The sequence below is a fragment of the Choristoneura fumiferana genome, chromosome 3 (genome assembly GCF_025370935.1).
Source record: "Choristoneura fumiferana chromosome 3, NRCan_CFum_1, whole genome shotgun sequence".
NCBI classification, from domain to species: domain Eukaryota; kingdom Metazoa; phylum Arthropoda; class Insecta; order Lepidoptera; family Tortricidae; genus Choristoneura; species Choristoneura fumiferana.
The window spans coordinates 22,644,911-22,669,306 of record NC_133474.1 but is presented as its reverse complement, the minus strand read 5'-3'; the positions used below and the strand labels follow the sequence as shown (position 1 = coordinate 22,669,306).

The window sequence follows — 24,396 nt, the reverse complement described above, 5'->3', positions numbered from 1 at the left end:
TGTATGAACTTCGCATAATCGGATTTCAAAGCCGGGCTGCGCTTGAATTTTCGTTCTAAGTTCAAGAAACGCTTTCGTGCTATATTGTATGAATCCCCGAGACATTTAGGTGATTCAATTAAAGGCAGTTTGACCTCAAACCTACCAGTACTCAACGAGCAGTATGAGCCAAGAAATGCTTTTCACATTCTTGCTCCCTTTGGCTTAAAGCGGGCTTAATATTGGGGATCTGTTCGATCTCCCAAAATTTAGTTAAAATGTTTTCAATGTTATTTTCTTGCACTTTAGACACAACAGCATGATTACAATGAATTTTACGCGTTTTATTTAGACAATTAATTTGTCCAGATATTATTCCAACCTAGCCGTGTGTATCGCAATTTAGGATTTTTGGGACCCAGTGAGTATTGTTCGCTGCCCAGGATGTCCCAGAAGATATCGGCTCCAATTAAAATTTCTATTGAAGCTGGCTGATTAAAATGAGGATCAGCAAGTGGTAAATGTTTAGGGATATTTAAACCCTCGATATTAATCGGATATCTAGGTATGCTACTTGTTAGCTCCTTCAGTACAAAGCACGATAAGGTAACTTTGAATGTTTCATTCAGTGAATTTAATTGAGTAGTACAACTTTCGATTATATTATTATTGCAATTGTTGCCTATCCTATGACCTTTAGACAATCAATAGGGTTTGACTTTAATGATAGTCTTTCCTTTAAGGAACTTGTAATGAAGGAGGATTCGCTGCCGCAGTCTAAAGCGCGCGGACCCTTTCTCTTTGCTTTGTATTGGGGTTCGATACTTCGATAATTGCTGTGGATAGAAGTACGTGATTTGAATCTAATTTAGAAAAGTTAACCGCAGACGCCTCGAACTGACCATAGCTGAATTATTTACAACAGACTGCGCCGGCTCATGCAGTAAACTGTTATGTTTTTGCCTACACTCTCGGCACGGGCCGCCGCGACACCGCTCACGCGGTGACCTTGTCTAAGGCAATTAGCGCACAGTAGGGCACGCTCCCGGGAATTCCCGTACTGAAGTACCGGAAATCCCGGGAATTTTCGAATACACTGGTACCGGTTCTGGGAGAAAAAATCCGGTTCTTCGGTTCCTTCGGTACTGAGTTTGTAACTAAATTAATTGACGTTTTTTGAATTCAAAAATTACGCGTGGGCCTTGTAATGCTGTCACCTTAACCGATTCACACACGCTCGGTTTTATTCGGGTGCAATCGGCATGCTCGGTCCGCCTGCTGCCCGACCTGACGACGGCGACGACGAATGGTGAACCAGTGCCCCTAGTGTAAGTTTTCGGCTACAAAATACGTCTCGATCGCGTTCGCGATAAATCTCAATTTGTATGGAAACACGAACAGCGCCTCTGGTGGAACGTTTGCGATTTCTTGTTTCCATACAAATTGAGATTTTACGCGAACGTGATCGACACGTATTTTGTAACCGAAAACTTACACTAGGGGTACTGAGGTCTTATTGCTTAACGCACTTGGTATCACAATCGTTTTTACCATTTCTTTCTGTCACTTCGTGTAGGATGAGGGTAGAAGGAGATGGTAATTGCAACCGCTAATGTCAGCGCGTTAGACAATACGGCCTCAGGTAGTCAAAATATAGCTGTTAGGATTTAGTATTGGTTATTTATTTTTTTTTCTATCCTGTATCTGTATGTCTAAACGATTGATAATGATAGTGATGAGCTTGTTTGTCTTTTTGTTCTATTTTGTCATATTTTTATATACAGTAATAGGCTTGCATTTGACCACAATCACGCCTGATGGTAAGCAAAGATGTTGACTGAGGTGGAGCACGCTTGCCAAATAAATGTCCATTCACCCTCACAGCCTCATTGTAGCGATCAGAAAACACAGAAGCTGGCAAGGCTTTCCACTCCTTAAATATCCGGCCGGATAATGAAGGACGAGCGAAAACGCTTTGTGTGAAGTTTAGGGATGCTGACAACATAAAGGTGAAGATTCCGCCTACTTCTGGTCGACCTGTGAATGGAAGGAACTGATGGAATAAGATTGTGTAGCACCGAGCACAAGCTACCCTTCTGCGGTGGCGAACTCGGTTAGCAAAAATTTACCACAAAATCGCCGCTAATGAGATTCTTCATCGCTCGCCGTTCCACCGAATCCAAAGCAGCCAACTAGTACTGGGCAGAGCCGTCCTAAAGGTTACAGCAATAGGTATGTACTCCATGCAATACCGGACTCGGGCTCTGTAAGGGTGAAGGAGCTGGTCCGCAGTAAAGTATCGCCTAACTTTGGAAAGGATGCCAAGCTTTTTCGCAGCGGTTTTCACCAAGGCCTCGATGTGACCCCCAAAGTTTAGTTTGGAAGAAAAGTGCGAATATTCAGCGGTTTTTTTTGTCGTTAGTTTCTGGCAGGTGTTATTAAAAAGGGTTATGCGTAGGGTTAAATTTTTATGAAAATTAAAGACAATACCGATGCTAAATTTCGCGTGATTAAAATTGACGCAATTTTTCTTTCTGTTGTGCTTATAAACGTGGGATGCTAATGGCGTTTGACGAGCGGTCAAAACGCTCGAAATATTCGCCCTTAAAACAAGTGTAGCTGAAAGTGGTGGGGAAATAGAAAGAGGCACAGAACGGAAAATAAACACGACTGAGTTTTTAAAACCGACTAAATTGGCACAGGTGTGAGAAATTCAAAGCCAGAGCAAAAGCATGAGCTTTTCTTACAGCATGAGTGGTCTTGTGGAACGGGAAATAACCACACCTGGCGGTAGGCGTTAAACTCACCAGAAGTGCAACCTGCACTATAGAGAACCGCCGTAGGACCACTCAGCCGAGTCACAGAGAGAAAAAACCAGCCTGCACAGTGCGCACAGCGGCAATGCGGAGACATTTGAGCGAACGTTATAGGTACACAGGCATATAGGATCTTTTCCATACCTGTGTTTTGACTTTTGTTGATTAAATTTTGCACTTCGTTAATTGTTTTGGGTTAAATTACAACAATTATCACTTTACAGGTGTTTCATTTATCAAATTAAAAAAAAATACAATTCATTTACTCAGTACCGAAAAGTACCGAAATCCCGGAATTCCCGGTTCTGCCCCAGTACCGAAAATCTCAGTCCGGTTCTGGAAATGGTACCGGTACCGCATGCCCTAGCGCACAGTTTGTAATTCGCTTACGTCGGCTAACCTTTCTGGATAGTTTTTATTTAAAAACTTGGGACATCAAACACCTTGTGATTGTCACCACATATAATGCACACCGATGTCAAAGCCTTGCCATTTTTGAAATAGTCGAATTGGAACTCTTATTTGCTTTTTGATTAACACTTGCGAATGATTTTGTGTAATTGGTTCGCTCGTGTTTGTTATTTGTTGTTATAGGTTGCCGGTTGCGCTGGCCGTGGTGTCGACGATTGAAATTTCGTGTCAGTATTATCATTTATATTGCGGTTAATTAGCCTCCAAACGTCTGCGCGATCAATCAAATAGTTTAAAAATTGATCCAGAGTCGGTACATCATTAAGCGTGTCCGAAATTCTTCCCACTTCAAAAGAGTGCGACTGTCTAATTTAGACGATAACATAAATTATCAAAATGTCCCACTTATCGGTCGGCTGGCCTAAGCTAGCTAAGGCACGTAAATTTTTAGTCACGTGATCAACCAAGTATCGTAAAGATCTCTCCGATTCCCGGGTATGCGCTTGTATGTTGAACAAAGAATTCAGATGGTGATTGATTAACAAACGTTTGTTGTCATAGCGGTCCCCGAGAAGCTGCCAGGCCTTTGAGTAGTTAACCGAAGACACCTCAAGATTGGCTATGATACGGGCCGCATCCCCTCCAAGTAGGAGATAAGATAGTGAAATTTATTTATAGGTTTTATACGGTCATTATTGTGAATTAAGCTTTCGAAGGTGTCGCGAAACTCAAGCCAGCGGAAATAAGCACCATCAAATTTGGAGATTTGAATCTGAGGTAACTTGAACCTGGATCCAGATGATCGTGAGAGCAGTGAGTCTCGGCGACGACCGAATTGCGTCGCTCGGCTTCGAATATATTATGTTTGTCGATTATAGTTTTAGCCATCGCTATGTTAACAACAATAGTATGCTCAATTGCATCGCGCTCATCAAGCTCTGCCGATAATCTTTCAGGGCACAGAATCTCAATATCACTTTGCAACTCATCAACTTTAATGATAAGCCTTCAAACTTACTTAATTTTAGAGTTAACTCCGCAAGAACAACATTTGAAATTTCACTGAGCGCGTTTATTGCATGCAATAGTTTTTTAAATTTAGTGATTTGCCCCTTAATTGAGCTTCTCGATGTCATTAAATTACTTAATTTCTCCTGCGAAGCATCATTTGTAGGCTTATCTATAGATTTGGACATTTTTAAAATACAATCAGATTTGAATTAAAGCAAAATATAAATTGGTATTCTCACGCTCCTCAATGGCCGCAGGGCAAGCGGTTGCGCAATCGCACTCACAGCTGATCGCCGCCTCTAACTCGTAAACAACTTGTTACGTAACGGGTCGCCTGCGCCGGCCGGGCGATGTTAGGTATGAACCTGGAAATCGTCAGCCGAATATGTTACTACAGCGAAGTGAATTATCCGCTATCATCGGACACCAGAACTACAATGGAAAATTTACTGTTTAATGTCTGTAGGTAATATGTATATCAACAAAATATACAATATAATAATCGTACGTAAGTAAATACGATGTACCTACCTAATATTAATAGCGTAAGAAATTTATTGTTGAAATAGATTTTGTAACTTAATTACGGTAAGTATTAAACATGGGCCACCAATTATTTGAGATATTCGAAGATGTTATAATTAAGTATGTAGGTAGGTATGTACTCGTATTACCAAAGTTAACTACTATTCTTAATTTTAGCTGATTAATCTGAACAATTTGCGCAAGTGGAGCAATATCTACTCCATTTAAATTGTCTTTTTAACCTTTCAAAGAAAATTGTTTGCAATTTTGACAAAGAGAGGATGGGTATGGACTTTGGACGGAAAGAACAAAGGATGAGCACTTATCTTGTAGACTGCACTGCGCGAGTTGGTACATTAGCTATACCATGCCCCGAGCCTCGACGATGTCCAGATGAGTTTTACTCCGCCTAATCTTTCCAGGGATCCAGTCTTCAGGCCTTTACTGCATACGCGCCTTGTGACGAAGCCGGAACGATGATACGATTTTGCTAGTTTCGCGAATTTATTGAATTTTAATTGCTCCCCTCATGGTCCACCAAATTATGTATTTGATACATAGTGGAGCTTTGATTAAAAACTCAAATTAACTTTAATAACAGCTTTAATCGATAGATTTACAAAAGCGTCTTAAAGCTTAAGTGGCAATATAACAATGAAGCCGGTAGACTATAAAAGCGATGTCTAAGAATAACGCCTACTAAAACTAATAGCAAAATTACATACAAAGTATGAAAAAGTATGAAAAGTATAATCCTGCGCCGTACAAAACCAATTCCAACAACTAATGTCAAAGTTGGACGTAGTTTAGCGAAAAGGATCCAAAGCATGTCATGTTATTCTTAAAATTTGCTTTTATTCCTACTGAAAGTAGATCCAAAATTAAGAAATTAATTGTTGAGGGTTGGATCCTTTTTGCTTAACTACGTCCCGTTATCAAACGGAACTTGCAATACTAGCACCAACTGTGTCAACTGTGCTCTGGCTGCTGGGTTTACAATTTATTATTTTAAATATACAATATTGTACTATTTGATAATTCAAACCCCCATGTAATCACCATAAAAGATTTTAATTATCAGATCATGCATTATTATTGCTCATTCTGGATGTCTGGATTGATCATTCTGGGTCATGCAGCAATCACACCTATCTTGTTCAGGATGAGGAAGAGCCTGAGGGCGAGGACCTGGTGGACTCTGAAGAATATGACGAGGATGAAGAGGAGGCCCGCCACAGAAAGAAGCGCAAGAAAGACAGCCGCTATGGAGGCTTCATCATCGATGAGGCTGAGGTACGCATTTATTCATTGCAATTGTTCACTGTAAACATTAGTCTTATAATCAATACAAGAAGACAGCTTATATTGTGGTATTTTTTTTACTACTCAGGTGGATGATGAAGTTGAAGAAGATGAAGAATGGGAGGAAGGTGCTCAGGAAATGGGCATCGTTGGCAACGAAGTGGACGAAATCGGGCCAACAGCGCGAGAGATCGAGGGCCGGCGGCGCGGGACCAACTTGTGGGACACACAAAAGGCTGAGAAGATAGAAGAGTACTTCCGGAATAAGTATGCAGACGAGTCCGTGGCGCTCAGACACTTCGGTGAGGGCGGCGAGGAAATGTCTGACGAAATCACACAGCAAACTCTTCTCCCTGGTATCAAAGACCCCAATCTCTGGATGGTCAAGTGCAGAATTGGAGAAGAGAAAGCTACAGTCCTGCTCCTCATGAGGAAATTCATTGCATATCAATTCTCAGAAGAACCATTCCAAATAAAGTCAGTTGTGGCCCCAGAAGGAGTCAAAGGCTATATCTACATAGAAGCATACAAACAGACGCACGTGAAAGCCCTCATAAACAATGTGGGAACTCTAAGGTTAGGTATTTGGAAGCAAGAAATGGTACCAATCAAAGAAATGACAGATGTCCTCAGAGTAGTCAAAGAACAGTCAGGATTGAAGCCTAAACAATGGGTGCGACTCAAGAGAGGTCTCTATAAAGACGACATCGCACAAGTCGACTACGTCGATCTAGCACAGAACCAGGTGCATCTGAAATTGTTACCAAGAATAGACTACACGAGACTTCGAGGAGCTCTGCGGACGGTACAGAGCGAAAACGAAGCGGCCAAGAGGAAAAAGAAAAGACGCCCTGCAGCCAAACCGTTCGATCCAGAGGCTATCAGAGCGATCGGCGGCGAAGTCACATCCGATGGTGACTTTTTACTTTTTGAGGGCAACAGATACTCTCGGAAAGGTTTCCTATACAAGAACTTCACGATGTCGGCCATACTGGCTGAAGGCGTGAAACCGACCCTGACCGAATTGGAAAGATTCGAGGAGCAACCCGAAGGCATCGACATCGAGCTCGCGGCGCCGGCCAAAGACGACCCGACCAGCCTCCATTCCTTCTCGATGGGCGACAACGTCGAGGTTTGCTCCGGCGACCTCGCCAACTTGCAAGCCAGGATCATTGCGATAGACGGATCTATGATCACCGTGATGCCCAAGCACGATGCGCTCAAGGACCCCTCGTGTTCAAGCCCAACGAGCTGAGGAAGTACTTCAAACAGGGCGACCACGTGAAGGTACTGGCGGGCCGGTACGAAGGGGACACCGGCCTCATAGTGCGCGTGGAGCCCCATCGCGTCGTGCTCGTGTCCGATCTGACCATGCACGAGCTGGAGGTGCTCCCGCGGGACCTGCAGCTGTGCTCCGACATGGCCACCGGCGTCGACTCCCTCGGACAGTTCCAGTGGGGCGACATGGTCCAACTGGACCCCAGACCGTCGGTGTCATAGTCCGACTGGAAAAAGAAAACTTCCACGTACTAGGGATGCAAGGCAAGGTGATCGAGTGCAAGCCCCAAGCGCTGCAGAAACGCCGCGAGAACCGCTTCACGATGGCGCTCGACTCCGAGCAGAACACGATACAGAAGAAAGACATCGTGAAGGTCATAGACGGGCCGCACGCCGGCCGCAACGGCGAGATCAAACATCTGTACAGGAACTTCGCTTTCCTCCAATCGAGGATGTACCTCGACAACGGAGGAGTGTTCGTGTGCAAGACGCGGCATCTGCAGCTCGCCGGCGGCAACAAGAACCCGTCGGCCGCCAACAGCCTGTCGCTCGGGTTCATGTCGCCGCGCATCCAGTCGCCGATGCACGGGGGGGGGCGCGGGGGCGGCACGCCGCGCGGGCGGGGCGCGCGGGGCGCCGGCCGCGGCGGCGTCACGCGCGACCGCGAGCTCATCGGGCAGACCATCAAGATCACCGGCGGGCCCTACAAGGGCAACGTCGGCATCGTCAAGGACGCCACCGGCAGCACGGCGCGCGTCGAGCTGCACTCCGCCTGCCAGACCATCTCCGTGGACCGCAGCCACATCGCCAACGTGGGCGCGCCCGCCAAGGACGGCTCCTCGTCCTTCTACAGCCGCACGCCGGGCCGCACGCCCACGGCCGCCGGCGCCGCCACGCCCACGTACCGCGACACGGGCCTCAAGACGCCCATGCACGGCTCGCAGACCCCCATCTACGACATCGGCAACCGCACGCCGCACTACGGCTCGGCCACGCCCTCGCACGACGGCAGCCGCACGCCGGCGCACGGCGCCTGGGACCCGGCGGCGGCCGCCACCCCCGCGCGCACAGAGTTCGACTACGGGCTGGAGGAGTCGCCGGCGCCGCAGTACCCGGCCGGCTACGGGCAGGGACCGTTCACGCCGCAGACGCCGGGCACCATGTACGGCTCGGACCACTCGTACTCGCCGTACCAGCCGTCGCCGTCGCCGGCGGGCTACGCGGCCGGCTACCTGGGCACGCCCTCGCCGGGCGGCTTCTCGCCGCGCTCGCCCTTCGCCGGCGGCGCGGGCGGCGACTGGCACACCACAGAAGTAGAGGTGAGCGACAAATCCAGAAATGTTATTACTTGACGTACAATTTCTTTATTTTACCTCAATATGTTGAAAAGTTGAAGAATTATACAATTATTAGGCTGCGTTCCCACCAAAGATGTGTGAGGATGTGTGTGTTGCCGAGAATGTGTTTTCATGAACCAATAACACTTCATTTACCTATCCTCGCACAGCACATCTGAACAGCTGAGCGGAGCGGGGCTAATTAATGAAGGATTCCTATTGGTCCATGAAAGACACATTCCTCGCACATCTCTCGTGGAAACAGAGCCCTATGTTATTTGAAATGTATATTGCTTTCGACGATTGGATAGCCAAATGGTTAGAGAACCTGACTACGAAGCTTGAGGTCCCGGGTTCGATTCCCGGCCAGGGCAGATATTTGTATGAATAATACAAATGTTTGTTCTCGGGTCTTGGATGTTTAATATGTATGTAGTATGTATTTATCTATATAAGTATGTTTATCCGTTGCCTAGTATCCATTGTACAAGCTTTGCTTAGTTTGGGACTAGGTCAATGAGGGCTATCGCGTATGAATTTGCCGCTAGAGGCGCTACTGTAGCGTGGCGTGAGGTCTCCGAAAGGTCAAATCTCATAGTTTTGGGTGAGCTACGCGGGTTTATTTATAATTAGAATAATATTGTGAATATTTTGCATTACCTGAAATTAATTATGGCAATTATGCGTTACGGGGCAATGAATGTCTGTGTTTTGAGAATTTTTTGTCTTTCAGAAACCTTTGTCCTCCCTTTTTTCCGAACAAAACGGGACTACGTAATATTATGGTTCCTCGATATTTTTATGGTACGGTTTTAAGGCGTATTAAATATGATTTTAATATAGACTTTGAAAGCCCCACTTCAAAACCTCACGCAACAGTGGCGCCATCTAGAAAGACAAAAAATGATAGCCCACATTGATGTCCAGTGTCCCATGATATATTTTTTTATTTTCTTATTTTTTTTGCTTATTGGAACGATTTTTTGAGCGTTGTTGTTGTTGTTAGGTGCGCGTGCGCGCGGCGGCGGGCGCGGAGGAGCGGGCTGGGCGCTGGCGGGGCAGACGGGCGTCATCCGCGGGCTGTCGGGCGCCACGTGCGCCGTGTTCCTGCCGCACGAGGACCGCGTGCTGTCCGTGCCCAACGCGCTGCTCGAGCCCGTCGTGCCCGCCTCCGGGGAGCGCGTCAAGGTACGCCGCGCCGTGACGTGACGTATACGTTGATGACTTCATGAGTTCACTTTTGTGGAGTTCCAGCAATTTCAACCAAGGACTACTTATTTACTGAAAAATTATTCAAAAAAAAAAAAACGCCCGCAAAATATAACAATTAAAAAAGTAAAATGAAGTGAAAAGATCAAACAAGACAAAAAAATAAGAACAATAAAAAAGCTAACTGAATTCAATGAAAGAAATCGATACAAGAACAAACACAAACGGGAAACTTTAAAGTCGATTTGTAGTCTTTCGAAATTTAATGATAAATGTAGTTGGAGGCGTAACATTGAATGATAGTTAATAAATGCATCTCTTTGCATTCGGGTAAATTGATTACCTTTAGAATAATTTAACAAAATTACATGTTATAATTTATTTATTTATTTGCCAATAAAAAAATTACAGCATTACAGTAAAACCAATGCGCTGTAAAATTCAAATTATACTTACTTACTTGATAATAATACTATCAATAAAGGAGTATGTGAGTGAGTATGAGTATATGGGAGTTAGTAACCCCTTCAAGCGAACTCGTTAGACCAACTATGACAACATTTAAATGCAATGAAATTGAGAAGTTGAGAGTTCATCCTCAGAGTAACACAACCATTCACCATCCTAGCAGCGTGAGGGTGGAGGCGCTGCGTGAACACATCTGTTGCATAAATGAAGCTTCAGATTGTCAACCAACAATAATAATTGCTATTGTTTTTCTCAGGTGGTCGCAGGCGAAGAGCGAGAGGCTGTTGGTCAACTCATCAGTATAGAGAACCAAGAGGGCGTGGTCAAGTTTGGTCAAGACGACATCAAGATCATGCAGCTGAGGCATCTCTGCAAGATGAGCACAGCCTAAATCTAGCAGATGAAGCTCGGTTTACCTCAGAATTGTGTTCCGTTATTCCTCAGTTGATGTATCTACATTGATGTACTTACATCTTACTGACTGTCGGCATGATAGATGCACGGTTAGCTCCGTGATTTGTCGGATTCTTATTTCGTCGAATCTTTGTTTCGCCGAATTATGTTTTGTCAGACTGTTAGCTTTTCCGGTTTCTTGTTTAGTCGAGTAGTTTATTCGGTTTAATCATGGTGATGATTGATAATGAAATGCATAAATGAAGTCTAGTGGCAATGTTAAATTTAGACAAAACAAGAATCTTAACGAAACGAAACTTAGTCTAGTTGACTACCAAGCGCAAGGCAATTTTGTACATTCGTGAAAACTTCTCTCTTGGTCTTTTGCTATTTTTATTCTTGTCAATTCTGTGATTTCGAATCCTTAAGAAATATCTAATTCAAATCTCATCGCTTTCTGACTTACCTTTTTAGGGTTCCGGAGCCAAAATGGCAAAAACGGAACCCTTATAGTTTCGCCATGTCTCTCTGTCTGTCCGTCCGCGCGTCCCTGAGCAAGGACTATCAATGCTAGAAAGCTGTTATTTTGCACGAATATGTATGTAAACTATGCCGACATTTTTTTTTTCGGTTCTAATTATGTATTTTGCAAAGGCTTCATTTGAATATTAAATTAGTTAATCAAACTAATGTCTGTAACAAAAGTACTTCAAAAATGCGCATTTTCAATACTTATTATCTTGTACTCCTTTAGTTATCCGATTGCCGGATCGTTCTAGTTTCTTGTAGACGACACTTGTTTTAAATTATCGTTATTGTACTATAAATAATGTAAGGACTAATCTCCGAATGGGAGGAAAAATGATGTAAAATATTTACATTAATAAATTATAATATAAATACAAGAGATTTGTTTTTTTCACAACTCCATATTTGAAGATTTTATTCTTTTTAATTTTAATGTATGTACCGAGACGAAAACACTTGGGAAATAACAGGAAAATAAAACTTGAAATATGAAAATTAAGCAGACAGATAATTATTTGGAAATTGAAGAATCGACCGGCAAAATAATAAGAAATCAGACATTAATTCTTGTTTCTCGTAGCAGAACGTTTACTCATTGACGTCGACGTTCTTTTCTTTAACTAAAAAGGTCCAAAAGAAACATTTTGGTACTTAGAAAATCTAAATATTTCACTCTTCTGTGGTCCGGCGGAAGCCCAGTGGTGGTTTTTAACCAGCGATATGCTGAGACGGGTCCTCTTTATAACGACATCTATGTATTTTTAACCCACTTCAAAAAAAAGGAGGAGGTTATCAATTCGGTTGTATTTTTTTATGTTTGTTACCTCAAAACTCCGTCGTTTATGAACCGATTTGAATATTTTTTTTCGTTCGTATACGCACCAAATCAGGATCTGATGAACATGAAACTACCGTGAGACTCGCTTATATTAAGTGATATTGTAACGGATAACTCACACCGTCTTAAATCGAGTTTAGCTCGACTGTTTCGGGCTATTTCGTAGACCGTAGCCCTTCTTCACCGGACTTTGATGTGAGTTATCCGTTACAATATCATTTAATATCAGGATCTGATGATTGGATCCTAAGGAAATTGAGGGAACTCTTCGAATATTGTAAGGTGTCTCTGGTAATTTGGATATATTTAGTAGTAACTCGTGTATTTGCTCTTGAAAATCATCTGGTGAAGTGGAACTGATGATAAAGACCACATTTGACCAACGGAACTACTACTCGACAACTACTTCACGGGTTGAAATTAAATTACTTTAACACAGTTGCGCTTGCGAAGTCATTTATGCTCGTCGTAATGCATAGGGTGAAATGTGATGTGTGTGTGTGTGTGTGTGTGTTGTGGGTGGATGGTGAAGCACCAGGACTCTTCAATAATGAACGTCTCTGCATCGGAAAAAGCAATATTTCATAAAAGGTGAGGAGCAGATAATATTAAACTAATGTATCTTAAATGTGCTACATAAAAGGTTTTGCCAATAATCACCACGCTGGGCAGGCGTGTTGGTGATCGCAGAACTAGGCCACTTGCGCCAGCAGCGCTGCTGCCCGTTTGCTTAATTTTGCCTAGTTGCTTTTGGATATTCCATCTTCGGTCGCCAGAGCCTCGTCAGTTGCTAGCAGGGTGCACCACGGGCAGGTGAGGTTGACATTTGGAGATTGGGATTTTGAGTTCCCCCTTACACCCCAGTGTTGTGGCGCGCCATGGAAGAGGCCTATGTCCAGCAGTGGACTGCTGTAGGCTGATGATGTATCTTAGATTATTTACCTACACTAAAAAGCATGAAAAAAAAATATAACAAAAATTTAAGAGCCAGCAGGAGTGGACCTATAGTCGTCTACCTCACCTACATACTATACATATATTGGGCTTCAATCACTCCTGATGGCTTGTGGTCAGGCACCGACTTCACTGGTAAGAAAATATTTTCATGGTTTTTTGTAGTCTGTTCAATTTTTGGTTTTATATAATTATTTGTATTTTTCTAGCTTGTGTATGTGTTATTATATCTCAGATGTTGTTTTCTTGCTTTTCAATGCGGTTGGATATTGAGGGAAAAATAAAACTGAGTATGTAATGATTTTATTAACATTTATTGTTTTCAATTGTATTTCAAGAATTCCAAACAAAATGCAGTCACATAAACTGAGCAAAAACTTGCTAATACCGTTTCGTTATTTTCGAATAATTATATACATCGAAAAATATGATGCTACCTATTATAGTAACGATCACATATATTCACAATAAATACATCAATGGAATTTTATGTTTCCAGCTAGGTAACGATATACCTATTCTATGTACGGATATACATTGACATTAAAATTCGATTATAACAAACATTTGATCAAACCAGCGTGTATGTAAATGCTCAGCAAAATGCGCCTTCAAATAGAATAAAATGCAGAATAGCCACGATTGAGATAAAACTAATTAACAATTTCACAGTCCGCCGCGGCGGCCTCCTAAACGATACGAATTAAAACAAATCATTTGGCTAAACGAATACGCGACTAACTCATCACATGCTACAGCCCAAAACAATTGAAACTAGTATTGCAAAAATTATTATAAAACATTTTTAACAGCAGCGAAACATCCCCAACCCCCCTAAGTACTAAAACAGTTAACTTACTCTAAAGAATTTCAGTATTTCAATAAGAGTGTTCCCTTGTAACGGACCCTCCGTGTCGCCGACATCGCGACAACAGCGGCGCCGCGCACGCGCGTACGCCAGGCGCCAGCCCAATATCTACAAGACTGCGGATCACCCTGACAGTTCGACTGTAATCAGATCTGTACATGAGGGTCTTAATTATAAAAATCTCATGAAATCTCTCATCAGGTTGTGACCGAATGTGTTTTTTTTTATACAAAATATATTGAACCGAGCACTCATTCATTCCTTTCATCCTTATGTAAAAATGATGCATTGCTACTACACGAACTGCATTGTTTCGACATAAATATGTACAACACTTATATCAAAATTATTAAAATATAGAAACTTAGAACCGAACGAAGCTTCCTGCGAATGTCTGTGTACGAGGACCGGTGCTATTGCTGACCGGGTGTGCCGGCGTGATGTTTGATTGCACGTAACATCAATATTTGGCATATATTTTTTTACATATCTAAAACAGACAATGTAATGTGCACGATATACAAATAACTATATAAAAAGTTTCAGGCCTAAAATCTCGGTTATCTAAGCTACCTAATATTTTCATAAATAATTTACAAAATACAAATCTACATCCCATTGCATAAATCTGTACAACCCGCGCCGCGTCGTCCCCGCGAGCGGCGCCAACCACGTTAGTTAATTTAAGACGTGTCCAAGATGGAAATAAATATAAGTAAACATAATAGCCAAATAACTGCGGTCACCTCACAGAGGCGCAATTATGATATCGATAATAATAAAACCTAATCGCTGCTGACGTCAGACACACTTGGGTCGGCGCTCAACACAACACACTAAACACCGTTATTCAAATATGTCTGACGCGAGCAGCTCAAAATCGTCGGCATGGATTGCCACTAACAACGAAACTAACGAGTTACAGAGCACACTGAAAACGGAACCAGTAACGCCCGCTCGCACAAAACCACACTTATAAAAAAGCAATAAGAAAATAAATTATTGAGCAACTCATCAAAACGGGGAACGTTCGGGGCACATTTAGAAAAGAAGTCGGTGTTGTTTAACGTTACACGTTCCGATACGTTTGGCGTTAGACGTCAAGCGGGAGTCGTGGGTGGTTCGGCGTTCGGCGTCGGCGCTCGGCCGCTCAGTGCGCGGCGTGGGGCGTGGGGCGCTCACGAGGCGTACATGCGTTTGATGTCTTCCTTGTACCGCTCCTGGATGTCTTTCCGCTTGATCTTGAAGGCGGCCGTCACTAGCCCCATGTCGGGGGACCACACCTCCGTGCACAGCTTCACGGCGGTCGGGATTTCAAATCTTTCTAGGCCACCTGTTAATTGAATTAACATTTGGGTTAAACCGACGGCAAGAGGGGTATGTATTGTCAAACAGAGACAAGAGAGAGAGAGAGAGAGAGAATGCATCTTTTAACATGTGAAAATAACAAAATATGATAACCAGACTACCAATTATAATAATAAATAGTTGATAATCGATCGTCTCAAATTTAATAAAATAATAAATAAATTGATCTAGGATTTCGATTGGTAAAGTTAAGAAACTTATAGGTAGTTTTAAACATTACAATGTATAGAATTTAAGTTTTAAAAGTTGCATGTTAGTTTAACTTGGTGTATTTTTCGGTGCTCGCTGATACTGTATGTTTAAGCATTTTCTCAATAAGTGAAATGTAAATTTCTTTGAGAAATAAAGTTCTTTAACCATAACATTAAAAAACACGCTTCAAAGATAACTGCTTCTGCTCCATCGTTACACCATGGAAACTAGCTTTGCGTGGAAGCGTGCAAGCTACTTATATGTGAAAACGTGCGAGTTACAGCACAGACATGTGTATTCCCGGCCTAACAAGTGTGACAAGGGTGGGGTCTAAAAACGATCAAAACGCCCCCCAGCTGAAACACCTCCCAGTTCCCATGGGACTCACATTTCTTAGCATGGTCAGCGAGCTCCTTGACGACAGCCTTCTCGACGGCCTCGCTCTTGCAGAGCTGGTCGAAGTCCCCGGGCGGCAGGCCGGCGCGCGCCGCCAGCTCGGCCAGATGCTGCGGGTGGGGCACCACCAGCGCCACCGTAAAGTTCTTGGAGCTGTCGCCGTACACGCAGATGTTCTCCACTATGGGGCACGTTTTAAGTTCCGCTTCCACTTTGCCGAGGGACACGTATTCGCCGGCTTGGAGTTTCACGAGGTCCTTTTTGCGGTCTGGAATAGGATTGGAGCGTTTTTTATGAGTGAAGTTAAGGATGCTTTTTGAGTTTTGGCATATTTTCGTACGCAATAATTTCGTTAGCTCTACCGTACTTTTATACAAATTCGTCCAGGCGTTTAAACACGAGTGCGATTAATGTACGACCTGTAATTGTCGACTCAGAGTGAACGACAATAATTTCTTTGCTCACCTTTACTTTTTGCTTCTTGCTCTTTAGTCTAACATCTGGTAGCATGGTGTACGGTTGTGTTGCTCTGAAGATGAGCTCTGTTGAGTTCGAAATGCGTCAGTGTAGTGTGGTGGTGTTGATAGATGGGTTGTGTATTTTGTGTGTGTTCTTACAGTGTGGAGGTGGAGGAACTGCATGAACACGCATATTTTGCATAAACTTAGCTATCATAAGGTCGCGGGTGAGCAAAGAAATTCTTTTAGTTCATTGATATGGACCTCCGCAAATTAAAGCCTGATTCAATAAATTACGTATACGTCCCATATACGTAAATATACGTCCCAGGGCACAGAACTCCTCTCAGAATGAGAGGGGTTGAGCAGGCTCAGTGCGAATCCGCTGTCGAAAGAGCGAAGGTCAAACCACTGGGCCACCACGGCTGTTATTGCTGTACTAATATTAGCATCTCATGTATGTATGGAAGTGAAAGTTGGGTGTGGCAGGAAAGGCATCAGAGTAGAATAGAATAGCGTTAAGAAGTATGTTAGGTGTGAAATTGAGTGACAGAATTAGAAATAGTGCGTTAAGGGAACGTTGTGGTGTACATGAAGGTATAGTCACATGGATTGAGAAAGGGATGCTTAGATGGTTTGGGCATGTTGAGAGAATGAATGAAAACAGATTGACTAAGCAGATGTGAATGGGAACGTTGGGAGAGGAAGGCATAGGGCCTAGACGAACGTACCACGATCAAATCGGGGACGTTCTGAAGAAAGGTCGGGTCAGGAGTACTCTAAACCGACGTGCATGCATGAAAAGATTGATGAATGTAGATGAAGCGAGAGTTGTATGCCAGAATTGTAGCAAGTGGAAGGATGTAGTCTCTGCCTACCTGCCCGTTGGGAAAGAGGCGTGATTTTATGTATGTAATATTAGCAGGACTATGAACAGTGGGCGAGACTGACCGATGATTTTAATGCAGCCGTCGTGGTGCAGCTCGCCGATGTCTCCGGAGCGGAACCAGCGGCAGCCCTCGATGTCCACGAACTCCTCCTTAGTCTTGATCGGGTTGCGGTAGTAGCCCTCCGCCACGCTGTCGCCGCCGATCACTATCTCGCCCTGCAATCACAACGTCTCATCAACAATAACATCTCTGACCTATAATAGTAGATTGTACAACAAGACCATAAAACGAGCCATTTTACCCAAGACGTGCACGGCGAGGGTGGATAGAGACGTCGAGGGGAAAATGGGTTTAATGCTCGAGTTTTACACTCTGATTTTCTGACAATTGTTCACTTACTATGTACATTTTATTTTTCATGCATTACTATATAAATAATAAATTTCTACTTTTATTAATTTATTTTCATTGATTTTTAATTTTACATAAATAAATAAAATTATTGAAAAAAAATGTAGAAACTTCTTTGTTTGTGGCAGTTGACACCTGATTATGAAGATTTTATTTTATGCACTAGAGCATAAAAAGTAATTTTATGTCGCCTAGATCCAGCATAAACACGAACTATACGAGCATGAGAAGTGAAAACTGTATTTGTCCTACTATTAAGCACAGGCTCAAAATGAGAAGATTATGATTGTTATTTCCCACCTGTGGATTAGGAACTTACGCAATGGAATTGTTTCCATGTGGATACAGGTTTATTTACGTCATCCTTTGCCGATAAAAGGTTACTTCACGATCTGTTCCTTCAACGGAAGTTCATGATAAAGGCCGTAGCAAGATAAGGGCACGACATCAGCCCTTGAGCTATTTTGACTTGATTTTTTATATAGTTTACTCACAGGTAGTACACAACACACAAAATATCAATATAAAAAACCAAGTGGTTCTGTAGTAAAACGGTAATAACTCAAAAAATTATATTAGTTTTTTTCTCTTTAACTTTAGATAATTTTAGACGGGGTGAGCCTTTGCATCTATTTCCCCTCTGCCAATAATACTACCTCTACCTAAATGATATGGCCGTGTTGCCTATAGAGTACCTTAGTATATTTACCTGCGGGAATGGTTTGTTGGTGACCCGGTAGCCGCCTTCCTCCCAGTTGACCAGCTTGATGTCAGTGCCGGTGGTCGGCGCGCCCACGCGACCCGTCGACCTGAAACCATTCATTCATCAACATCTGCGAACAAATTGTTCTTTCTCTTGAACAAACGAGTCGTATAGCTAACAAGTTAGGCGCATTATAGATTGGTTACTGGTATTGGTTATGTACACATATAGGTTATGTAGAACTTTTTGTCGATACAGTTTTTGTAAAATTATCAAGTAAATTTCGATAAACTTAAACTTACGCCTACAGCTCGGAGTGCTACAAGTGATATAGGTAGTGCCACGAGAGTTGAAGTGAATGATTACACACAGCTACAAAAAGAACTGATTGCACAAAAGGAGAATTAACGAGTAAATTTCAAATTCAGCTGCATTACATGACACGTTCTTGTGTGCGTGACTTCAACCATAGTAAAATAGGAGAAGTATGTAAATTCCGACCCTTTAGGAGACTAAACTGCCTACTCCGGCGCGGACGCTTAGGGTTGTGGATGTCTATTTTAGATTAATTACCTACCGGCAAATAATATTAGTACGAAAGTTGACTTAAAATTGTCATGTCTGTGTCTAAACAAACAAGATTATTATTAACTAAATTTTAAAATATTATTTATAAATTCGCCGGATCGGTGATGGCGACTGTCTACATACTACTCATGTTTACCTACACATAATATTATAACTATATTGTTTATAGGTATCTATTATTTTTTCATGTGTCCTTGCACGAAACTATTACACTACACATATACTACTAATTTACAACTATACCTAATACAAAAAAAAACGTACGTACGAAGCGAGCGCAAGACGAGCGAGCTAAAATCAAAACGTACAGCACCGACGGCAGCGCAGCGCAGCCTTGACTAAAGAAAACTTAATCCTCCTTAAATTATCAGTGTGTCCGTGCGTAGCGGCGCCAACCGATGTACTTTTGTTTGCAGTGAACTTACTTCTCCTGTTTTACTATGCTTCAACTCTAGTGGCACTGGCACTACCTATAGTGAAGAATTATTATAATGGTCGTCTGTGTACCTGTCGTAGTGGTCGGCCACGGTGGCGCAGGAGGTGGTCTCTGTGAGGCCGTACCCGGTGACGACGTCGCAGCACATGCAGATCCTGATCTGCGCGTGCGTGTCGGGCGACAGCGGCGCGCCGCCAGAGATCATCAGGCGCATGTGCCCGCCCAGCAGCGCCGTCACCTTGGTGAACATCTGGAGGGGAACGGTGCCTTTACAACATACCGAAGGTACTATGATTTTTTTTCCTTATACCTTTTCGCTTTTTATGTAAATAGAAATAGAAATGTTTATACGCTTTTTCACAACAATACATTAGTATTACAATTTAAACAAATAATAAAAAAATAAAAATAAAAACAATTTTTTGTGACATCGCGAAGCGGTCCCAGCTCAGCATATATGGCAAACGAGCAAGTGGGTCTCCTGATGGTAAGAAATCACCACCGCCCATAAACATTTGCAACACCTCAGGGGTATTGCATATGCGTTGCCAACCTAGAGGCCTAAGATGGGATACCTCAAGTGCCAGTAATTGCACCGGCTCTTACTCTCCACGCCGAACACAACAGTGCAAGCACTGCTGCTTCACGGCAGGATTAGCGAGCAAGATGGTGGTAGCAATCCGTCCATCGCCTATTCGTCTCGTGTATTGTCTATACGCTGTGTAGAGGTGCAGGCTGAAAATCAGCGCGGTCAAGCATAATCCTCACCGCACATGCTGAGCCCGAGACTTTTGCCACATAGATGAGCATCTATCTACCTTTTCACTCATTCGAGCTATACGTAAGTTTTTTTTTATGGGCAATAAATATTTCTTCCTGTTCTTTCAACCTACATTTTAGCGCTTTAGCAGTTTTACCTTTCTGATGTCGATTATACTAGCGCCCCGCCCGAACTTCGGTCGGTACATTTTCATTTCAAAAAAGGTCTCTAACCAAGGACACGTATACAAATTTTTCAGCTCCAATTCCCAAAAACATGTGAAGGTTTTATTTTAATCGGTCCATTGGATTCTGTCTGGACTGTTTTGTAATACAGAAATACATCCTTAGCTTGTTAGAAAGGGATAAAGCATGCCTAGCAAAGAGCCAGAGCAGGTTAAAAGAAGGAATTAAAAAAAAAAAACGCCAATTTAAGAACACTATACTCACAAGTTTGTTGAGCAGAGGCGTGTCGTAGCCTCGCTTCATCCAGATCAGTTTGTACGTGTAAGCCCACTTGAAGAGCGCCGCCGCGAACGGCCCGGAGCGCCCGACCTTGTCCGTGATGCCTTTGCTGATGCGGTCCATTATCAACTGGGGGGGTAAAAGGGAAGCTAGTATTAGTTCATCGTCGTCACAGAGAGAAAGAGAGAGAAAAACATTTATTTACACATATTCGATACACATAAAAATACATTAGAGTGAAACTTCGATTTTTCGACCTCATCGCAGTGCCCGTGGACACGAAGTAGCCTACTCGTTTTAAACCATGGTTGAACCATTTCACAGTAAACATCATAGTGACATCGCAGGAAAATCGTAATGACTTTTCTTTTGAAAAGGTTCCATGGATTAAAGTCCTTGACCGTACAATCAAACACACGATTCACAAACTTCCGGTTATAACATTGCCGCTCCCATGTTCCGTTTTTTGGGGAACATAAGGGTTGACTGTCACTCTTTTTGTTGGACAATATCTCACCGGTACAGTGGTGATGCAAGTAGGTTTGAGCACGGTCGCGTCGCCGCTGGTCCCCTTCATGATCTTGCTAGAGGAGTCCAACATGGTAAGCGGGGTGGAGTAGCCGATCGGTACGCCTGAAAAATCCAGTGGTAATATTAACACTGTAACATGTAAACTCAAGTATTGAAACAAAACATGTTCTTCAAACGTGGGAGTTTCGGAAAATGCCATTTGTCATAAAGGGATACTAAGGGTCTTCCCACATCTATCGACGCGGAATCGATAAAGGCTAATAGAAAAAAATCTTTTATGTCCACGTAATAAGAGCTAGGCATGGTTCGGCTTGAATCGGCTCGGCCAAACGCCTGTCGCCGTGTTGACGTCTCTTTCGTTCTTTGTAGGCATAAATTTATATTGGCTGTTGCTGATTCCGTGTCGATAGACGTGGGTAGACCTTTAGAAGGAATTTTCCGAAACAAGCGCATATTCTATCTGCGCACGGCAAAGCCATGGGCATACACCGAGAAAAAAAAGAAAAAAAAAGATTTGCTAACAGTAACAAAAAAAAATGTTGCTTGTAACATAACTTGAGCGACTACAAAACTAAGGCCTACTAGTAGCTAAAAGCTAGGTTTTGTCTTAAAAAAATCAGTTTTTCAATATCAGCATTACTGATTAGTAAATTTTGGCTAAACGTCTAGCCTAACTAGTTCAGATATCCTTTTCTTTTTTTTTTTTTTTTTTTTTTTTTCAGTGTAAGCTGACAGTATATTATTGATTATAAATATGTATATTGTCTGTAAGGTATTTATTGTATGGACAAAATTGCCCGAAATAAATGAATTTTCTCAAACATGCTCGGAAATGTATGCGTTAATGTCATGAAACATATAGTTTCTCATTTATGGCTCCCTACATTACTTCTTGGCCTAGGCCATAAGGAATGTATGAAAATCCATTATTGTCCGCTGCTCTAACTTTTTAAATTTCCTTACTAACATTAAACTGACAAATGGATGGATGCATTGGATGCATGGATGGATGATTGCATTGGGTGGATGGATGGAATATTTCTTCACATTGTTTGAGAAAATCATTATACAAACCTCGGTCAGAACAGCCCACCTTCACGTTTAGCCCAAACTCGTCCATCAATCCCTTACTTCATGGCCTGTGCAGTAATGTACTATTATTTATTAATATCACACAGTAAACCAACCGGCTATAATGCACAAGCTCTCAGCGAGCAGTTCAAAGACGTGCGCGAGCGGCAGGAATCCCATCAGCACGTCGTACTCGTTGATGGGCACGGCGTCCACAAACGCCTTGAGCGTGGCGAGCATGTTCCGGTGGCTCAGGATGACGCCCTTGGGCACGCCCGTCGACCCCGACGTGTACATTATGATCGCCGTGTCCGACGGGGACGGGGGAACCGATTCTGTGGGAGAGACGACTTTTAGGGGCTGATTCACCACCTATTGATTAATTTTATTTGACGGATAAATGTGATGCCATCTCCGTCTAATCGAACAAAACAAACAGAGACTGCATCACATTTATCCGTCAGATAAGTTTAATCAATGGATTATGTAACAGGGGGTTAAGCTTTTGTGGTTTTCATTCATAGTTACTACAACCGGAGCTCTTATTGTCTAACACACTTGGAATTGCCAGTTGCAGAAAAAGGGCCAGTCTGAAAATCAGCGCTGGGTATACACCACCATATCTACCTAAAGCTGAGACTGGCAACCCTTGCCTACATAATGGAGTTTATTTGTTTATTATGGTCTTTAAATGGTAAAGTAATGCAATTTTTAGCTTGAGAGTGGAAAATTTGTGAAAACCATTTTTTTTTTTTCAAATTAAGTACAATCGTTTTCACCACTTCTTCTTACAAACGGTATAAGAACGTCAGCGCGTCAGACAAATCAAGCTAAAACTCGCGCCGCTAAACGAACGAACAAGGGTTAACAGAGTTCTAGACTTTTTTTACCTTTTTTTGTCTTTATTTGATGTTTTTTTAAGGCAGTCGCCAGTCAGCCATTTTGTTTTTTTTTTTAATAAATGTTTCACTTTTATGATGGTCCTGTGAAAATGGTAGCTTAAAAGAGGGTTTTAAACTTCGTCACGCCGGAGCCAAGAACTTACCAATTTTGGAGTTCCTCCCCTTTTCCAGCACCTCTTTGTAGGCGACGATTCTATGCCCTCTTTGAAGCCGCGCGGTCGGTCTCTTTGAGCTGGTTTCCATGTATATGATGGTGTCCACCTTGGGCGTCTTCGCGAGGATCTTCTTGAACTTTGGCAGCAGCTCGTGCGTGGTTATGACGGTGGACACTTCCGTTTCGTTGATGCCGTGGCTATCGCGTCGTCGCCGAGCGTCGCGTATATTGTTACGACTGTTGAGAGAGTTGTTAGTATCGCTAAGCGCCTATGTGCTCGAACGAGTTAAAAGTTCAACGCGAAATCTATAATGCCCACCTTCTACCAGAAGCGAATCCTTACGGAGTCCGCTTAACTCGCAATGGCGTACCGTGCTGAGCTTACATGGAATAAGAAGTCATAAGCTTGTTAATCTAGTTCCCTCAATCCGTTGCCTCTGTTTCCGCTCATTATCCTTTTTTAGGGGAAGGAGAGATTTAGACTTAAAATTGGCAGCATTTCGACGGTCATCGTATAATGCCCAGTGGCAGATCTGTGTAAAGGTTTCTTGAGCCACAGCGTACAGCACCGTGGATATAAAGGTCTTAACTTGGAGACCTAGTTTATAATTAACGAAGACAGTGTTGACAAAATTTTGTCGGCCCTGAGTAAACTAGATAATATTAGCCCACGCCAAAACTCATGGTCTGCCCCTGAGATACCGCCGAGATTATTTGGCTGCGTTTCTACCAAAGATGTGAGAGTAATGTTTTACAAGAACCAATAGAACGGCTTTATTTACATATCCTCGCACAGCACATCTCCGGTGGAAACAGCTGAGCGGAGCGAGCTAAATGAAGGGTTTCTATTGGTTCATGAAAAACGCATTCCTAGCTAAACATTCTCGCACATTTGGGTAAAATTGTTTCTAGGCCATGCCTGTTCTCGCCACGTACCAGGTATGCTCTGCTTGAAGCAGCCGTGCGTGGCGACCATCCACTCGGCGCGCGTCTCCGCGAACACGACCACGTTCCTCTTGGGCGCGCAGCCCAGCTCGCGCAGCCCGCGCGAGAACTGACGCGCCTCCGTCTCCATCTCGGTGTAAGAACGCCACGAATAGTCGCCCATCTTGAACTGGAATAACACGTTTTAATTAAGAATAAGTACCTATAGGA

At 43.0% G+C, this 24,396-nt stretch overlaps 2 protein-coding genes across 2 annotated transcripts; one reads left to right on the top strand and one right to left on the bottom strand.

Annotated features, from left to right (window-relative positions):
* The first annotated feature begins 5,874 nt into the window (after positions 1-5,874).
* LOC141426929 (transcription elongation factor SPT5-like) lies at positions 5,875-11,634 on the top strand. The gene is given in 7 exon segments (XM_074086203.1): positions 5,875-6,035; positions 6,133-7,270; positions 7,273-7,524; positions 7,527-8,641; positions 9,666-9,704; positions 9,707-9,847; positions 10,593-11,634. Coding segments are annotated over 6 exon segments (2,769 nt in total). The 5' UTR covers positions 5,875-6,035; positions 6,133-6,183; the 3' UTR covers positions 10,728-11,634.
* Positions 11,635-13,344: 1,710 nt separating this feature from the next.
* Positions 13,345-24,352, bottom strand: LOC141426934 (long-chain-fatty-acid--CoA ligase 4-like). The gene is given in 11 exon segments (XM_074086213.1): positions 13,345-15,250; positions 15,866-16,141; positions 17,283-17,436; positions 18,342-18,441; positions 19,431-19,609; positions 20,569-20,712; positions 21,101-21,216; positions 22,302-22,520; positions 23,231-23,440; positions 23,443-23,478; positions 24,178-24,352. Coding segments are annotated over 11 exon segments (1,761 nt in total). The 5' UTR covers positions 24,350-24,352; the 3' UTR covers positions 13,345-15,095.
* Between the last annotated feature and the right edge of the window lie 44 nt (positions 24,353-24,396).